The following is a 20490-nucleotide window of genomic DNA, read 5'->3' on the forward strand; positions in this document are numbered from 1 at the left end:
GGCAGTCAGAGTCATATTCTCAAAATGCGAATTGGATTATGTCACTTCCTTGCTCAGTTTCCTCCGTGGTTTTCCAAGGTTCTTCAGAAAAAAACCTACAAGGCTTATTTTGTGGACTTATCCCCAAATCTAGACTTCCGCGCTGTTCCCTCGTGCCTGCTCCAGAATCTCACTCCTCCATCATTTCCTCGCTTTTCCCTTGTGCCACAAGATGTTCGAGTTTGTTCTGCTGTAATATAAGCTCTTCTGTAACCTCTGCCTACCTTCCACTCCCTCCCAACCACTGCCCTGTTTCTCTCCTTCCTTTTAACTGTAAGCTTCTGGAAAGGACAGTCTACATACTCCAGCAGCTGTTTTCCCTCCATATTCTCTTAGTTTTTTGTAGCGAGGTTTTAGCCTTTACCTTCTCCTGAAGCCAAGCCATCTCTTAAAGGTGTTATCTGGTCACCCCCACCCAATCCAATGGGTCTGGCCTTTCTTGACTTCTATGCTATGTTCTCGGGCTCTGCCCCTTGTCCCTGACCTCTCTACTTCTCTTTTCCTTTCCTTGTCCTCCAAATGTCCCTTCCTCTTCCTGATCTGTATTTTCTCTTAACAGACACATCCACTGTAAAGGCTTTATTACTTTTTTTTTTTATGATTTCCAACTCTGAATTTTTCTTGTATCCCTGTTCACATTTCTAACACCCACTGATTTCTGTGTGGAAATCCTTAGCAGTTCTTCAAGCCACATACAAGTAAGTTTTCATTAAGCCTGCCACATCTCTCTAGTGCAAACCCTACTTCTAAGTGGGCAACTTAGAATCTCATTTCTTAAATAACCCCAATAATCCTATCTCCATCACTTTGTTCATTTAATATCACTTCCTTATGTACCCCCACCCCTTTTCCAAATTCTTGTCTTTCTTTAAGACCCAGTTTATATTCTGTCTCCTCCTCAAAGCCTTCCTGACCACAGGTGCACTGTCCATTCTATGTTATGGGTAAATTCCTAAGGGCAGAGGCCACGGTTTCGATCACACTGTATTTCTCATTGTATTCATCTCCACCTCCTCTCCCCAAATTCCAACACTTAGTAAGCTTCCAAATGTTTCTTGAGCATATAAAGGAAGAAATGAAAGAAGGAAGGACTTTACATATTTGGGGGAGGTAGAGAAGAAATTGTAATCCTGGCATACTTCTTAGTTCTGCTGAGAATAATATTTGCATAGTCACAATACGTAAGCATACTTCCGATTTTCAACCTCAGACCTGACCTCTAAGGAAAAACGGGAGATTTAAATGGAAATACATGATAGACTGTAAATGTTATCTACCTTAATGCTGTAAAAGTGAAGAGCTGATTGATAGGTGGTGGGAGTGGAATGGGGGGAGGATAGAGGAATGCTCGGGTTGTGATACCCTCCTGTATTACATCTGCCTTACCTCCTGTAAGGCAGTGGGTTTGGACGCAGATTGCTTAGTCCCTCTGCCACCTTCCTGGCCTTGTGACCTGAAGCAAGGCATCCGCTAACCCCGTGTCTTATTTTTCTTATCTGTAAATTAGGAATGATACCTCATAGGGTTGCTATCAGGATTAAATAACATAATTCATGTAAAACACTTACAACCGTGTCTGGCAAATAGTAAATATCCAGTAAATTTTAGTCCTTGCTGTCTATTTGAGGAGAGATAATGTCTAAAGTTGATAGAGATAATGTCTAAAGTTGATAGAATCAGAAACCAAGGTTTATGTGTATTGCATACAGATATAAACATAACGGAGGAATTAAAAGTAATAAAACTTGGAATAGGAGGGGAAAATGAAGAAATCTTCATATTTTGAAGCAGCAGTCAAAAGACCTATTATAAGATACAGTGGTCCCAACTATTATTTAGAATTAGGGAAATAACCATCAGAAATTAATAGAGAAAAGCTTACAAATGATTGATTCTGAGAAGTGTGACCGGAAGTAGGAAGGAGTAGAGAGAAGTTCTGTTTCTTTTCTTTGTAATTTTTCTAGTATTTCATTTTTTCATGGGCATATATTATTGTGATTTTTTATAAGGTAGAAACATTCACGCACACACACGTATTCGCATTTACACGGACACAAGATACTTTAAGCCAGGGCAAGGGTGCTTGCCCTCCCTGGTAGCACTCTGCCAAAATGTACAGACAGTGAACAGCTGAGAAATGAACAATCCGCCACCCTCACCCGTACGTAAGCGCTGGTGATTGAGTGCTGTGAGCCTCCAAAGCGGTGAGATTGCCTTGTTTTTAATAGAATAGCTGAGCTGAAAGTTATTTAACTTGTGTCATTCTTCCTGTTTTCCTTCAGATTAGCAAACAGGTGCTTCCTTCTTCTCTAAAAGGAATACGTGATGTTCTGAGCACTTCAAGGAAAGTGAATGTACATTGAAAATGACATTTTTCTCAATACAGAAGAGATGATAGTGGAAAAGTCTCTGATTTACTTTACTTCCCTTTATAGCCATCAGGTTGCTACAAATTGCACAGAAATATCCCATCAAATGGGAAACAGAAATCATATTTCAGTTGTGGTAGAAGGGTTGAAGGTTATTTTTCACAACATAAAATTGTAAAGTAAAATCTTAGGGGTCAGTCAATTGTAAATGAGACTTGTATAAACCCTTGGAGGGATACAATGCTTTGAAAAGGAATTCTGCTTCTCAGTCAATTCTATTATACCTGAGAGTTTGGCTTTGGGTCTCTTGAAGATGCAAGTTCAAAAGTTATTTCCTTAGAACATTGGAAAGTTTTGATAATTTGGACAAGGGAAAAATATTATTTTTTTTAAGTGACTTACTTAGATGTAGGCTAAAACTATAAAATTCTCTTCTTAGAAATTTGTAGAACTGTATGTGTTCAGCAGGAAACTTATTGATAGACGTATGCAAATTTAAGCTAGTAATTTGAAAGACACTTGGGAATTGAGCAGAGAGCCAAAAATATTAAGAACAAATCCATAAGAGAGAAACATATAAGCATGTCACACAGAAAACATCAATGACCAAGAGAAAACTGCAGAGGCAGTAGCAGAGAAATAAAAGGATTTTGTCTCTTTCCTTCCAGTTGCCTACCTCCCGCACTGATCCTAGAAAAGATCCAGAAGAAAACAGGAGGTGGAAAAACGAAGAGCAAGAACAGGGCGCGGGAGGGGAGCTCTTCTTATCTCAACTCTCATTGACTCGTGTCCATTTGATAAACCTGGTTGCCCAATAAAGAAAAAAGGAGGAAATGGAGGAGAAAACTGAAGTATCTTTTCTTTGACCAATTTTTTTTAATGACAAAAAAATGTACTTTGGAGGTAAAAATAAAAAATACATTTCTCTCTAGGAAAAAAAAGAACAAATCCCAGATTAAAGCTAATATTTTATTTCAGTTTACCTTCTGTGCTCTCTTTCTGGAACTCTTTCATGGTCTTTTCTTCTCTTTTTTTTCTTTTAAGGTTTTATTTATTTATTTTTGAGAGAGAGAGAGCGCGCACACGAGGGGGGTGCGGGTACAGAGGAAGAAGCAGATTCCCCGCTGAGCAGGGAGCCGAATGCAGGGCTCCATCCCAGGACCCTGGGATCATGACCTGAGCCGAAGGCAGACCCTTAACCGACTGAGCCACCCAGGTGCCATCTGTCTATGGTCTTTTAGTCAATAATTAACAGGTGTGAATTATATCACTGGCTCAGCGAGGATCTGGTCCCTGATAGAATGCTGCATTCCTTCCCTCAAATGATATGTGACCTCCCTGATCTTCCTTGTATCTTCTGTATGAGTGAAATGTTTATCCAAATAATGGGAAAGTCTTCTGAATATTCTTAGACAGAGGAAAAGCACTCAGGATCTGCATCTTGCAGAAAAACTTCCATTTAAAAAGTGTGACTAACTTTAAAGCACTCAACCAGTACAGGTTTAGACAGAGGCCCAGCTACTCCATTTCTAATGTTCCCACTGATCTAATGAAGGCTATACCTTCAAAGCATAGCTATTCAAGTATCCATATTTGATTTCTCGGAATCCTATGAGTTTCGACCCCTAGTCCTCAACTTATCAGAACTCCAGTCCTACCTATAAATCTGATTTTCTTAGGTCTGGTTTGCGCATTAGATGAATGTGTCTAATCGCTTTTTGGATTGTGTAATTTGCCACAGGATATATGTCTGCGTAAAGGGTAAGCGCTAGGACCAGTGATTCTCTGCAGTTACACATGTCACCACTAGATGAGGCTACCACTGCTTTTGCTCTCTTCTCTCAGGAGAGTTTGTTTGGCTACTGGATGACATTGATGTGGAATTGAAAATCCTAGGGTTATTCAAGGTTGCCTTGCTTTGAGGATAAGGTGACCAGTCTGTTTGGATAATTTCAATAAAATTCAGAGAGCTAAGTGTTAAAGTGCACATAAATGCCCTTAAAACTCTAATCCATGGCTTCTTCAGTTGGTAACTTTATTTAAAAAACATTTCCATCATCACCTACTGCGCACTGACTTGTTTTGTACCAGTTACTGGCTTGAGGGAGGTACAAACATATGACATCGGTGGAAAGAAAAAGCCCCTATTTCCTCTTAGATAAAAATTGGGAATTAGCTTACTAAACATATTTTCAGAAGTATAATCCTGAGCCCACCCACTTTTACTTAGGGTACAGATTTATTAGAGGGTAACAGGTGGATACAGAATTTTCATAGAATAGGGTCACCATGGGGTGCCTGGGTTGTGCAGTCCATTAAGTGTCCAACTCTTGATTTCAGCTTAGGTCATGATCTCAGTGTCCTGAGATCAAACCCTGCATGGGGCTCCCCACTTGGCGGGAAGTCTGCCTGAGATTCTCTCCCTCTGCCCCTCCCCGTTCACTCTCACTGTCTCTAAAATAAATAAATAAATCTTAAAAAAAAAAAAAAGAGGGTCACAGGAACAGCAACCTAGCAGGAAGGAGGAGCTGGGGGTGGGGTTTGTTAGTATCTACATTTGTATATAAAGAACATAATCAGATGATTCTCTGGATGGTTCAGGGAGAGGGCGGAAGGGGGTGATGAGTGTTGGGTTGGAGAGGACTAAACATGAGTAGACTGAGAACTACTCAATCGTCTGGCCATCAACTCTGTGGAGCTGCTGTAAGGGGATCAGATATCTAGCTGGATTGAAACAGTTTGAATAAATGAGGATGGTGTCTGGGCAAAAGGTCTGATAAGACCCTTTCTGAGGCTTAGGGAAGTCTTTGGGGGGAACCATGGCAGAAGAGAAGGTCCTTCTAATCGCAACAATGGCACGCTATGTAGTTGGACCAACACTCGCAGTGAAGACAACCATAAACACTGACAAAATACAAAAACATCTTTAAAGCATCAAAGGCTAAGAGTTACTGAGCCAAGAGTCTAGAGAAGATGGAAATCCAAGAGGCATTTAAGGATTCTTTTGCACCAGGGGCGTTTACAGGTTTGGAAAAAAGAAAATGAGAGGCTGAGCTAAGCTTTTGACAGCCTCACAGGGCCAACGGAGGCAAAATCGGAGTCCAAGACCTGCTGAGCGTAACGAGAAAGAGCAAAGCAGTCCCTGCCACCCAAGAGCTGACCTGGTAGCCACAGCCAGGCCGCGGTGTTGACCTGTTGTTGAACACAGTTTCACAGAGCAGCATCGGACGAACCCACTCTATGGCTATGATGGATGAAGACCCAAAAAGGCTGACTTCGTAATCATGTCTGAACACAGGCAAACCGTGAACAGTGCCATCGGCACAAAAATGACCAAACACCTCCATATCCTGACTAACAGGAGTGACTGGCGTCTCTTTACAAATTACAGCCTTAGCCTTGGTCTAATCTTCCCTTCTTATTAAGACACCCAGTTACAGAATTAGACCCACTCCTGAGATCTTCTGAACCAAAACAAGGCCCTGCTTCGTGAAGCCCTTCTCAATCACCTGACACATCCTCTAAGAAGTCCTTCCCAGCATTTTCCATCCGAGATGCCCACCTGTCTCTATGGTGTGCATTCCCTCTTGTTGCAATGACTGAAAAAAACCAGCTTATTAAAAAAAAAAAATCATGACTCACCTTCTTACCCAGTTGGGCGGTGATTTTTTTTATTACTATCATATTCTTGAGCTTTGTGCTGGGGCATTCGAAGAAAACAGTTTGATCCTTTTAGAACTTGCTTTTAAAATTTGCAAGACAGGGCTGAAGCCATGCTTTATGTAGGGCCATTGCTCCTTCCCCCTGAGGCAAGACCCCTGTGGGTACTCTACTTGTTGGCATGTTGATCTTGAGGTTTTCCGGTCGGACCGGTGGACCAGACGCTGTTTCTGTCTGTGCGCGGGAGCCAGGTTCCATGACCTCTAATCCTCGCCAGCGCTTCTGTCTCTGGCTTATGCAATTTCCCCCTATGCCTGTGCTGATCGATGATCAGCTGAATATTCAAGCGGAACCTTCGGCAGGACGTTCTCATTCTCTCTCTCTCTCTCTCTCTCTGTAGCTCTGTCCTCTCAGTACTTTTCCTATGAACTCGAGTTTCCTTGCTTTCCCAGAATCTCAGCTGCATCTCCTCAGCAGAAAATGTCCGCTGGGCTTTGCCCAAGGTCTCCCTCCAGGCACAGGTGCGTGGAATCCCTCAAGGCAGTAAACTGGGACAATCTCAGGGCTGACCTCATTTGTTTCCTTCTCTTCTGGAATCATCGCTGCTGCCTCCAGTTGCCTGATATTTTCTGTCGTGCAAACTGTCCTGTGTCCATTTTTTTGGTTGTTTCAAGTGAGAGGATAAATCCCAGTCCCTACTCTAACTTGGCCAGAGGGGAAGTTCTTATGAACATTTAAAGCTCTATCTTTAAATAGTAGGAAGCCAAGCAATGTGTTTTGGTTTAATCAGTTGGTTTTATCATTTGGAAGCATTAAAATTTCCTTTTGAAATAATGTATTTAAGAAGCTCAGAACCTCTCTGGTTTCTTTTGCAGCTGTTTTCCTGTTTGAAAATGTGTTATCAGTTATTTAGGTAATATTTAGAAAATGACAGAAGCACCGGAATTTTTCATTTCGCTGTTAAATAAAAATTTTACATGTGGTACAATTTTAGTTGTCCAATGTCAGGTCTGCTTAATATTCCATTCTACTTCAGCAGTGTAAGATTTTTATTGCTGCATTCTCCTGTTTTTTTTTTTTTAATAAACGTGGAAGGCATCCCAAAGAGATCAATTTTTGAAAAACCATCTTCCTGTCAGTTACCGGTTTAAAATTCTGACTACGCTTTTCTCATTTTCTGTGGACTCTAGGTGAGTTTAAAAGAAGCTACAGAATGTGCGTACTAGGTGAATTCCATGTCCCCACCCCCACCCCGCCCCCCCTCCATATTTTGCATAGACCCTGAGTCTTTGTACTATCTGAAACTTCCTTTTTTTAAAATTAAAAATATTAAAACCATTTTATAGATCCTACCTCCATTTATTTGAAAATAAACAGAGGCATAGCAATAATTCTGTGAAGAATTCTAGAGATTTCGACAGATGTTTAGAGATCTTTTGAAAAGAGATGGAAGGCAGACAAAAGGAAGTGGTTTTCAAAGCTGTGACTGGCTGGGTGTTCAGTGATAGCATTAAGCACTGACAAAGGTCAAGCTGTACATATGGTAAGGGAAGAAAATTCAACAGCCACACTAGCAAAACAAGGAAAAGGAGATTCAGCAACGTGTCATCTGTCAGGACGCTATTTATCAGTTCGTTTATCCTGAAATCTCACCACCTACAACACAGGAAGCATTAGGAAATAATTTTGAAGGCATCTGAGTGCCTCAAATAATGTCCAACTAGCTTTATCTGTTCATTTTTCAGCTTGTAGCACTTTAGAAAAAAAAGATTTATTTATGAGAGGGAGGGCATGGGAGTGCCCAGAGAGGGCAGAGGGGAAGGAAGAAGCAGACTCCCCGCTGAGCAGGCAGCCCAAATTGGGGGCTGGATCCCAGGACCCTGGGATTGTGACCTGAGCTGAAGGCAGATGCTTAATTAACTGAGCCACCAAGGTGCCCCCAGCTTGTAGCATTCTAGAAGGAACAATCTTAAAACAGGTCTAGGGTGGAGGTTGGGGATAGTTGAAGCTAACAACAGAAAGTAAATAAAAATCTGATAATAATAGAGGAACTGAAATAAACTTTGTAGAGTACCCACAAGAATTCAAAAAGATAGGGGCACCTGGGTGGCACAGCGGTTAAGCGTCTGCCTTCAGCTCAGGGCGTGATCCCGGGGTCCTGGGATCGAGTCCCACATCAGGCTCCTCTGCTATGAGCCTGCTTCTTCCTCTCCCACTCCCCCTGCTTGTGTTCCCTCTCTCGCTGGCTGTCTCTATCTCTGTCAAATAAATAAAAAAAAATCTTAAAAAAAAAAAAAGAATTCAAAAAGATATAACACGGGGTTATTTATTACATCTCATTGACCTCAAGGGCAGGCTTTTATTACAACATAACATCATCACTGACTATTACTATCAAGGTAGTGTGCATGTAAACAACTTTAAAGTTTATAAAACATTTGTAAACTGATTTTCACATATTATCTCAAATTAATTCTGACATTGACCATAACCCTCTGTAATAATTAAGGAGAGTATCACTGTCTTTGATTTGGACATAAGGAAGTGACTTATTTTAAGAAGCTGGCAAGTTCAATTCTCTTGATTCTAGGTCCACTCTGTAATAATAATAATAATAATAATAATAATAATAATAATAATAATAAAAACCTAAGTCATTAAAGTTTAAATCTGTCGAGAACACCCTAAGGGGATGGAAACATCTATAATACATTTGAGGAATTTTTCCATTTAAAAATTAGTAAAAATCTTTGAACATTTTGGCAAGTAAGTTTCAACTCTTGGGAAAATTAATTTTCACTCATTCATTCTCACTTGTTTGTTGAGGGTCTACGAGGTACACACACCCTGTGAGGGGCTGGGAAGAGGTGGAGGCATAGTGTTTGGCCCCCAGCCTGCAGGAGTTGATGGTTTAAGGAAGAGTATGAACCAGAAACCTGTCAGCAGAAGAGAAGGGTCAGCAGCGCTAACTGAACAAGTGCCTATAGTTAGGGACTGGAAGGGAGCCTGTGTCACATCCAAGGTGGCATTTGCCTTGTGACAGCAGGTTTCCGCAGGGAACACTGAGAGAGCTGTCTCGGGCATAGAGTGAGGCTTCAGGAAGATGGGGACATGCTGGGCACATCCATGGATATAAAGTTCCCTTGTCTGCCTGAAGCATGGAGCGAGTACAGGGCAATCTGAAAAGGAAAAAAGAAAAAAACTGGAGAAAATTGCAAATGCATTCACTCAGTCAGCAAGTATGAACTGACAGGCCAGGCTCTGCTCCAGACTCCGGGCATTTGGGAGTGAGCAAAGCAGACAGACTCCCTGCCTGCAAGAAGCTTACATTCTAGTGGAGAGACAGCTGACACAGACAAATACATCAATACGTAATGTCGTATCAGAAGTGGGCAAGCTAAGAAGGAAGAATTTAAGGAGGCCGAGGTGATAGACCCTGGGTGGTGGCAGTCAGGGATGGATTCAGGTAGACGTGCTCCTGTTTTATTTTTTATTATTTTATTTTATTTTTTAGAAGATTTTATGTATTTATTTGAGACAGAGAGAGCATGAGCAGGGGGAAGGGCAGAGGGAGAGGGCCGAGCAGACTCCCCACTGAGTGGGGAGGCCAACATGGGGCTTGATCCAAGGACCCTTAGATCATGACCCAAGCTGAAGACAGACGCTTGACGGACTGAGCCGCGCACGCGTCCCAAGACTGCTCCTGTTTTAGAGAGAGCCAATAAGGAGCATCTGAGCAAGGGACAGTTCAGAAGCTCAGGGTAAAGTGAAGGAGTGAGATATGTGAATTCCCTGGGCCACTAATATCCCAAAGCTTATTCTGTTATCAGGAGAAAAAAAAAAATTAGAAACCCTTTCTGGTGAGAAACCTTTCTAAGTAATAAGCTGTGAAGTCACCTGGACCTTACTCAACTTTGTCTTCTAAGAGTCTGCTGCCCAGTCCCTGAACTCTGCTTCCTCCTTCTCCCTCATCGCTTCTGTTCTCAAGGGCAGGGCAGAGTTCTGAGAACACACACACGCTGAGCTGGGCCCTGTGACAGGGAAGGTCACCAAAGCACCCCCGGTTTCCTCTATGTCCTTTGCCCCTTCCCTCCCCTGCCACGGAATACCCAGGAGTCCGCAGGGGTGCCTCCTCTTGTTTGTCCCCTTTTCCCCACTCACCTGTTTCCAGCCAACCTCCCCACCCCCATGGTGCCCTTCCAACGACACAACTATACGAAATGCTACCCTGAGGGCCCCATTCAACCCTGTGCTTCCGGCCCCTCTAGCCCTTCTGGACTTTTGCTTCTCTGCTTTATCAAATTATTTATCCAGGTTGACGTGAAAAAATACCTAAAGAGAAAAAAAATGAAGGCTTGAGAGTTAGCTAGGATCTAATCATGGCAGCATGGAATGCTGAGCCAAGGCACAGTTTGCAAACTCCATTGCACCTCAGGACGAGGCACAAATACCAGAGCATGAGGAAAGTCTGTGGGACAGTAAGAGTCAAGCTTGTCATGTTTCCCTTGAGATTAACACTGGTGTGGGTGCATTGCCCTTTAATGCACTAGGATCTAGACAAAACAACCAGACGGCATGCAAGAGTCCGTGAGGCACACAGGCTGCAGTTGGCCCTCCATGGTCTCCACATGGGACCTGCAACTCTGTGTAAACAGGAAGAAAGTGCGGGAAGGTTTGAAGCTGGGCGTGGCATGATCAAGCAGCCCGAGAATGAGGGATCTGGTGGGTGGCCTCGGACCAGGAAACTGCTGGACCTGGCCTTGAGGGGCCAGGGAGCCTTGTTTGAAGGCCACTGTGAGGAGTCATGAGGACCTCGACTACTTTAATGACTGTGGGCATTTTTTAAAAGTTGGACAAAAAGAGATTGAAAGTGAAGAAACGAAAGGACTTCATAACAAACTTGAGAGGGGCAGAATCAAAATAATTATAGAGTCAGTCACAGATGATGGAGGAGGGCTTGAAGCAGGGGTAAGCCTTGTGCTTTTTGGACTAAAGCTCTTGTCCTAAGCCCCATTCGTCTATACTATAACGAACCAGCCAGTGCTGTAATCAAAGTATGCAAAGTCCCAGGGTTTACCGGAACAGAAAGTGAAACAAAAGTAAATTCCCCTTCATTCAAATCTGCAACAGCGTGGATTAAGGTAACACATCAACATTTCTCTTCAATTTTTCTTAAAACTCAGAACTTTTCAGTGAGAATGATTATTGGAACTTAAGGTATAAAATTGCTGTGGTGAGGAGCTCGTGTCCTGTGAGGTGAGGCTGTGGGGAGAGGGGGTCAATCTGGCATTACTGCTTTGGAATGTAAATGAGGTGAAGGTTGGGACTTGATTTGGGAATCCTTCTGCTTTACTGACTCACTGTCTTCCGGAGATCTTTTAGCCTTTCCCAAACATTTGCTGCAATTCCCATTTGGATCCCAGGATGTTTTGTTCACCGAAGTGCTATAGAATATAAAGGAAAGTCCCCCAGACCAAGGGTCACGGGCTCTATTTTAGTCCCAATTTTGCTTGAAATTTCCCATGTGATTTTGGGAAAATCACTTCCCCTCATTTCTTTATCAGGGCCCCAAAGACGTACAAGCTGGCCCTTCAAGTCCTTCCTAGATCTTAAGTTAAAGGCTATGTGAATAAAAAGCAAGGCCTTTCTCTCCAGTCTTACCAATAAAATACAGCTTTCTTGGAGTGTGTCTGCTATAAGTGGGGGCAGAAATAATCCTTAATTTATGCCGGAGAACTCAAGTAATAATAATCACAATAATAATGTAATGTTTAACATTCATCATGTGCTTTGTATATGTTAATCGTAGTGCTGTGCCAAATTCTCCACATGAATTATTTCATTTAATCCTCCTAAAGTGAGGGTACTATAGTATATAGTATACTAACTATTTTATAAGGTGAGGAAACTTAGTCTCAAAAAATAAGAAAATTTGCCCAAAATTATATCAGTAAGTGTGCTGGAACTACTACTAGAATCTAAGCACTCTGATTCCTAAGCCTATGGCCTATCGAAAAACCAATTTTTCAAACATTTTCATTTTTTAAACATTCAGAACTTTAAGCTAATAGAACACCGAGGTTTGGTAGCCATAATTTTTTTTCCCCAAAGATCTATTTCTTTGACAGAGAGGGAGAGAGAGAGAAAAAGCAGGCAAGAGGAGGGGCAGAGCAAGAGGGAGAGAGAATCTCCAGCAGACTTCCCGTGAGTGTGGGGCCTGATGCGGGGCTCAGTCTCAAGACCCTGAGATCATGACCTGAGCTGAAACCACGAGTTAAGACGCTCAACTAACTGAATCACCCAGGCGCCCCTCGTCATAATTTCATGCTTATCTAAAAAAGATAGGAGAAGTGTCATTATTTCTTTAATTAAAAAAATCTCTCCCGGCTTTATTGAGATATAACTGGCATGATAACATTGTGTAAGTTTAAAATGTGCAACCCCTTGGGCGCCTGGGTGGCTCAGTTGGTTAAGCATCTGCTTTGGGCTCAGGTCATGATCCCAGGGTCCTGGGATCGAGCCCCACAACAGCCTCCCTGCCCAATGGGAAGCCTGCTTCTCCATCTCCCTCTGCTGCTCCTCTTGCTTGTACTCTCTCTCTCTTTCTCAAATAAATAAACATCTTAAATAAAAAGTAGTGTACAACACCTTGATTTGATACATTTATATATTGCAAAATGATTACCACCATAGCATTAGCTAACACCTCCATCCCATCACACAATTACCATTTCTTTTTTGTGGTGAGAAAGTTACAGATGTACTCTTTTGAGAGGACATTGAGAATCTATTCAACATTCAAGTGCAAGATACTGTATGATTATCCATAATCACTATGCTGTACATTAGATCCCTAGATCTAATAACTGGAAGTTTGTACCCATTTCCCCCAGTGCACAACTCCTGTTAACCACCACTCTACTCTGTTTCTCCGAGTTCAGCTTTTTTAGATTCCACACATTCATGATACACAGTATTTATTTGTCTTTGTCTGTCTGACTTATTTCACTTAGCACGATGTCCTCAAGTTCATTCCATGTTCTTGCAATTGGCAGGCTTTTCTTCTTTCTCGTGGCTGAATAACATCTTATTGCAGGTATGTATACCATGTCACCTTTATTTGTTCATCTATTGATGGACACTTAGGTTGTTTCCATACCTTGGCTTTGAAATGATTATTTTACCATTCTTCTTCGTTGTTGTTGGTGGCGGTGGTCCTTTAATCATACCTGCTTGTCTGCAATAATACTACAAATTGGAAAATTAAAGTAACTATTTGGACAATTAATTCTGAAGAGCTTGCTAATGATAAAAAGGAAGAGAAAGGAAGCCATTCATGGACTGAGTCGGAGCTGGGAGGAGGTAAATAGAGGCAGGTGGCAGGGTGGGAGCTGGAGTTGAATCAACTAAATGGTATTGTTTGTTCTCATTTTATATATTGTTGTTTTACCCTTCTAATAAGAAAAAATCATCTTAGCTCTATTTAGAGGCAGTGAATTCAGTTTGATTTAATTGCATTTTCAAAAGTAGCCTAAGATGAAGAGCACCAAAACAATTTTTTAAATATTCTCACTAAGAATATTATAAACCCAAATTTTATTTCTATAGCTTTTGTTATATTAGAAATATGCCAAGGGTAAAGACCTAACTTGACCAGCATCCTTTCCACCAACAGCCATAGAATAAGGCCATTCAGATGATGTTATTCATTGAAAGAGGTGAAGTTCAATGCCATTAATAATTATACCTGGTGTCTGAAGAATATAAAGTTTCTTTGTGACTCAAGACAAAATACAGACCACTGGTGCAGCTTATTTTCAAGTGTCCAGGATACAGCTAGAACGATGTAGCCGAATGTTAAAAACATTTAATACACAATGCATTTGCGTACCTGCCTGATGTTTGTTGCATAGGAATGCTAAGGGAATTCTATACCTGAAATTTTAAGGTAGAGTCCTTTCATTTGGCCTCTACAGGATTTTTTTTGTAATAACCAAATGATAACTCAATTTCTACTTTATTGTGTGGTTATTTGGCTTGATTCTAAGAAAACAGGTTTTCTCCATTTATATACATACTTTTATTTTTTAATGATTTATTTATTAATTGAATTCTTTTTTGACATGCTATGAATGTTTCCTTTTTTCTTTCTAGATCAAATCCATTTATTGAAATGTATTGTTCAGCTCCTGTGTGACGTAACTGGAGCTAGTACAGTGCTATAGCGAATTACGAGACTTAGCCTGGATATTAGTTTGTGTTCTAGAGACTAGATTTAGTATCCATTCTTCTGCAATGGCTAATCCATGGAGAAAACTGATATTTAATATTTATATGGGATTTTACTGCTCAACCATCATGCCCCAAATGTACATTTGTTCTCAATTTTCAATGTCATCTATTGATCCATTCAATAATGACCCTGGGGCATTCCCCGGAGCCACCAATGGGGAACCATTTCCTTGGAACCAGCTAAGGCTCCCCAGCACGGTCATTCCCCTCCACTATGACCTTCTGATCCATCCAAATCTCACCTCCCTGGACTTTGTTGGTTCTGAGAAGATTGAAGTCTTGGTCAGAGATGCCACCCAATTTATCATCTTGCACAGCAAAGACCTTGAAATCATGAACGTCGTCCTTCAATCAGAGGAAGATTTGAGATACGGGAAACCAGGAAAAAGGCTGAATGTTTTGAATTATCCTGCTCATCAACAAATTGCACTGTTGGCTCCAGAGAAACTTATGGCTGATTTGAGATACTCTGTGGCTATCGACTTCCAGGCCAAGTTAGCCAATGGTTTTGAAGGGTTTTATAAAAGCACATACAGAACTCGTGGTGGTAAAACAAGGTAGGACATTGCTCTAGCTGTTTAATCTCTCGTGATACTTTCCTTATGGGTTACATCTCTTTGCCAGGAGCACATTTCAGCAGTCATTTATGAAAAGCTCAGTAAACAATGGGAAACTTGGAAGAAGCAGGAGCTCTGCTATTTCTTAAGGAAATCTCAGTAAAGATGAGAACACAGAATGCAGAGGCATAAACAACTAGAGGGAGAATGACGAGGAGAAGAGACCAGTATGTGACCGTGTTGGGACATATATGTTGGTATGCAAGGGGGAAGGATGGGCACAGTGCGGAAAGCTGAAATAGGGAAGGCTTCTCAAAGGAGGTGAGTCTCGATCTGGGACCAGAAGGAAATGCAAGTGATGTTTGGGTTGAGAGAAAGGAAGTGAGAGCATGTGTACATTGCCCAAGAAATGTCATGACTCAAATCCAGGAGGCAGGAACAAGTGTGTTTAGAGAATTGAGAAATATTGTCAGTTTAATGAGCTCCCATTTACTGAGCACATGCCATGTGCCAGGCACTGTTCTAGGCATTGAATGCATAGTGGTGAGATATGTGGGAAGAGACAACCAGGACAGGAAAACAAATTAAATGGACAAGGTAAGTGATAAATGCTATGAAGGAAATAAAACGGGGTGCTGTAATAGAAACAAAGCGTAGCTGGGGATTGGAACTCATTGATCTAAGTGGTCAGGAGAGTCCTTGCCAAGGAGATGCATTTAAACTTAGAATAATGTTTTTTGAAAAAAGGAGAAAATTGTGAGGACATCTTTGGGTAGCGTATCTCCAGGCAAGGGAACAGCAAGTGCTCTCTCTCTCTCCTACTCTCTCTCTCTCTCTCTCTCTCTCTCGCTCACACACACACACACACACACACACACACACACACACAACTTAACCTAAAATATAAAAATAATCCAGTCAACAGTAGTTCTTTGAGAAGCAAGAAGTCACTATTTTACATGCAGAACTAAGATTACTTGTGCAAGTAACAGAAAAAGATATTAAACTTTTTGCTTTCCCACTGTAGACTTACTATAAGCAAAATTTCACATTTGTGAAAATCATTCCAGGCCTGGAGAATTCCTTTATATTTGTAGTAGCTGCTACGAATTCCAAATAAAGCCTGAAGTTCCGAGCAAATAAAATCGTTTCGATCCCCGGCCCATTTTCCACTCTGTATTATAGAAACGAAGTAAATTGAGGCAAAAATATCCTGACAGCCCCTCTTTTTTTCCCTCCTGGACCTTCTCACCCTTTATCTGACCCTAGAGATTTTTTTATTCTCCCCTCCTTCTCCAGGTTTGTTTCTTAACTGAAGCTTTGAGTCTAAAGAATATATCTGTAATTCTACAATGTCAGGCATTATCAAGGTGATGGGGTATAGAGATTTGTTAGAATATCTATGTACCTATGATAGTCTGAGGGCTGGAGATACTTTGCTGGCAAGCAGAGAAAGCTAGAATTTCCTGGGAGGTAGACCCCCACCCCGGGGTACAAAATATGAAATCTCAGCTCCTTGCCTCTAGTAGGGGAAAACTTAATGGTGTAGTCTCCATTCTGGAGCTCCCCAGAGATCAGACCGAAGCTGATCCAGCCTGGCTTTTTCTTCTATCCTAGCCTACTTTCTTCACTCCTTACCTACCTCCTTAACGTCTCCTGGAGGCACGTTTTTAATAAAGCAGGGTCTGCTTTCTGAGGACACAACCTAAGACATCACTCATATTCACAAGTATTCAAATCATCGACTGAAGCCCCCTCCTTACCGATGGTACTTATCTACTAACATCCTAGTCAGTTTTGGCATCGAATTGACTGGGCATGCCTATCTCATTTAGTAGCGAAGATCCTGGTAAAGTTACTCAAATTTCCTGAGTCTCAATATCCTTGTCTACTATGAGTATGAAGGAAGTCATATAAGCAGAGTGCCCAGCACTGTGCATTATTCATGACTGGCAGCTACTAACCAAAATTTTACCCCTGTTTTATTTAAAAAGACAGCCTAGATTCACTAAGATTATAGTTTGAGAAATCAAATATATCACCTCTAGGTTTGATAAGCTGTGTTCTGAAGGTATAGTTCATTTCTTTTCTTGGTTTCACTTGTAAAATTCGGCCGGTGGTTTCTTCATGTCACAGAATAATTGCAGTAACGGATTTTGAGCCAACTGAAGCACGCATGGCCTTCCCTTGCTTTGATGAACCAGGGTTTAAAGCCAACTTTTCTATCAAGATAAGAAGAGAAAGTGGATACGTTGCACTCTCCAACATGCCAAAGGTATTGTCACTTGCAGAAACTTTGGGGGAATCTCTCAAGTTGAGCCTTGGTCTTTGTTGTATTTTTTTTTTTTAACAATTTCTTGTTTTCAAGATTTAGCCATTAATTTGTTTTCTCCATCTTCATATTATATAATAACCCAAATCCTTCTAGATTTTAACATCATTCTGTTTGGGGCATTATTATAGCAGAAGTTAAAAAAAAACACAACAACAACAAAGTGATTTATATTTGGTTTGTATTCCTATGGAAATAATGTCCTTTTTTGATCTGTGTTACTTGGCCAATGATGAAATTCAGAACCACCCAGAGCAGCACTTCTCAAACTTTAATGCTGAGATGAATCATCCGAGTATCTTGTTAAAATTTAGATTCTGATTCAGCTTGGCACCCGTGAGGCTCAAAGTTTGGCCTTTTTAACAAGCTCCCAGGTGATGTGACTGCTGTTGGTTGAGCCATCGCATTTAGAGTGGGAAGGATCTAGAGAACCCTGCCTGGGCTCCACCCTGGGAATTCTGCTCTAGTGGTCTCTGATGAAACTTAGAAATCCCCCCCTTTTTTTAATTCCATGGGTAATTCTTAAAATTATCTATGAAAATCATCTATGGTAGTTATACCATAATGTCTCTCTATGAAAATCATCTATGGTAGTTATACCATAACGTCTCTCTGAAAGATACATTGAACGCTTTATTTTACACTCAAAATTCAGAGACTCTGAAAGATACGGCTGACCGCGGGCCTCACTGGATATTTCCTCACTAATGATGTGCTTGCCATTTGTGATGTTGGACAAAAGGTAAAATATTTCCCAATGGCTGCTTGGAAAGTGAGACAAGCATAGAGGTTCTTCTGATCGTGCTTCAGCAAAATGAGCACCCAGAAAGCAGCAGGGCCATCGTAAGCCAGCAAGCAGCCGTACCCCAATTTTCTCTCTGGCCTCCACAGTGATCAGCCGCTATGGCTGAAGGGGAGAAATGAGTCGATAACACGAGACACATAATTTCCCTAGATTTCTGTTTCATGCTGGTAAAGGTAACTGCTCTGACGGACTGACAGAGCAGATCGAGGGGAACAGTGACAATACCCCACGTGACACATACCCTAGTTTTTCCCTGATCACCCAAACAGCAATTTAATTAGCAGGCTCATTTCTGGGTAAAAATGATCCTCTACTTGAACTCCAAGTCCACTTTCTAACTGTACGTTCATTTAAGGGCAGTTCAGTCTCTTCGCCGGCAGCTTTTTATTGATGTCATTTCCCATATGAATAATCATGGAGGGTAAAGTAAAAATATAATTACTTTAAAGCCTTTTCATTAAAATGTGATGCAAACATAATTGCCATTTCATTATATTAGAATCTAAATTCTTTTATCTTTAGAAACCTCCAATAACTTCTCATATTCAAGACAAATAAGTGTATATTTTTAAAATATTTTATACGATCCTTGACTATTTGCATTGCTTCAATTGACTTGTCCACATCTCTGGATCATGGCTTTTCCAGCAAATACTGGCTTAACTTTCTGCTTCTCACTGTCGTGCCCGACCTGGGCTTTCATGGTTGGCCAAAAAGAACAACTGAAGTCGTGCTACAATCTTACTGTCTGGACAATCACTGCGGCAGTAAAGTTGGGTTATGGGCTGCTGAGAAGAAGCAACACATGCAAAGTTCTCAATATGCTTAGTGAAGAATACAAGATTTCAGGGAAGTGAGGTAGCCAGCCAAGTACTAGTGGAGGCAGCATATCTTTGGGGCATTTCTTTGTCCCCTTCATTCCTTAAAGGAATGCACACCTGCTTGTGACACTTGCTATGTAAGTAAAGTCCGGCCAATATTGAGAAAGAGCTAAATCCTTGTATAGCAAAAAGTGTTCTGTACTTGGAGATTACATCATCACCCTGGAAGAATGAACGCTAACACCCCATGCGCTTCCATTTAAGGCAATGTTAATCTACATGGTTCGCTCCAGGTTCCTGAACAAAACTCAGCCTCTGTGGACTACCTCTTCATCCGGGGGGAGAAATCAGAGGGAACGCCCATCCGTCTCCTAACCACTCCTGCCACCAGTGTCCAGTGTCAGAGACCCTCGTTCCCCCATAGTCCCACAGCCTTCCTCCCCCTCCCTCCCATCTCTAACACACTTGACCAAATGGTTTTTTACTGAGTTTGGTCATAAGACTACAGTCATAATGCCCTCTCCTCAGCCTCTACCATAATCCTCGCCTCCGGTGGAAGTATGTGCTCATAGAATTCTGGTTGAATCAGATTCTTAAAAAAAGAGATTGTTGTTCTGCAAAGTAAACTTTGTAGGATATATATATTTGGTATTTGATATATATATCCTACAAGTTAATTACTGTGATTTATATATTTTTATATATATCACAGTCCTATATATACCGCTACCTTTCTTAAAGTATTTGGTCAGTGTCTTCTGCTTTGTTAAAACTTAGGACCTCATTTTTTCTTTTTTATAGAATTCTGTAGAATCAAATACTATAGAATTAAATAGCATAAACATTTGTCATTTAAGTAGGCTAGGCATTTTCTGGAAATACTTCAAGTTATTTGCTCTTGCCAAAGCAAACTGCAATCTTATCCAAATAGATAAAACATGCTTGACAAGCCCTGGTTAGTGCTGTCACAAGCCTGGTGCCTTAAAAGGGATGTTGGGAGGGGAAAGCTAGTCTAAGAGTTGTTACCAATGTACAGAAAGTGGTATTTTCAGGTTACTGGATCTGTATCCATTCAGTATTTTGGGGCATTATACCATGGTGGAGACCATTTATGGGACAAGCTATCCTGCGCAAATAAAGGTAGAATTTGGTAATTACTCAGCGAATTTGATAGATGTGACTGACCAGTCTGTAGGCTTAAAACTTCTTACTTCTTTTGTAGACAGGCAGAAGCTTAAATTACTAATGACCTCTTTGGCCTGCCTGCTTTCATTGCTGAATCAATGAGGCAAAGACAAAATAAGACTATGACTCAAGCTGTTGCACAGCGAGTGAAAGAATGAGCAATGTCTTTGGAGTCACACGGTCACATCTACATCTTCCTGTGGAACGAGCGTGGTGATCTTGGGCAATTCAGTTAACATTTCTGAGACTCTGTTTCCTCACCTATGAAGTAACACCTGCCTCACACATAAATAATAAGAGGACTAAAAGATCATGGAAAGTATTTCGCAGTTTTGCGTCCCATTTCCTTCTGCAACAGAGATCTATTATAGAACAAACAAAGGCAAAGGAGACATTCTTTGATATTTTTGCTTAGAAGTGCAGACCTTGA

General features: G+C 41.2%; 1 protein-coding gene and 1 long non-coding RNA gene across 7 annotated transcripts in view; one reads left to right on the forward strand and one right to left on the reverse strand.

Moving 5' to 3' along the window:
• LOC109488539 overlaps positions 1–20490 on the reverse strand; it is a 114803-nt gene that overhangs the window by 51188 nt on the left and 43125 nt on the right. The window lies entirely within an intron of this gene.
• Positions 10747–20490, forward strand: part of LOC100473443 (endoplasmic reticulum aminopeptidase 2) — a 42872-nt gene continuing 33128 nt past the window's right edge. The window contains exons 1-5 of one of the 6 annotated variants that reach the window (XM_034656552.1): positions 10747–11209; positions 13124–13164; positions 13338–13430; positions 14223–14917; positions 17054–17192. In XM_034656552.1, the coding sequence (XP_034512443.1) occupies positions 14364–14917; positions 17054–17192 (693 nt within the window). In that variant the 5' untranslated portion in view covers positions 10747–11209; positions 13124–13164; positions 13338–13430; positions 14223–14363. Of the gene's footprint in view, positions 11210–11300; positions 11325–13081; positions 13165–13337; positions 13431–14222; positions 14918–17053; positions 17193–20490 lie in introns of those variants that run through there. The other 5 variants (XM_034656549.1, XM_011225484.3, XM_034656550.1 and 2 more) reach the window with 5 other exon arrangements.

This window comes from Ailuropoda melanoleuca, chromosome 3 (genome assembly GCF_002007445.2).
Source record: "Ailuropoda melanoleuca isolate Jingjing chromosome 3, ASM200744v2, whole genome shotgun sequence".
NCBI classification, from domain to species: Eukaryota; Metazoa; Chordata; class Mammalia; order Carnivora; family Ursidae; genus Ailuropoda; species Ailuropoda melanoleuca.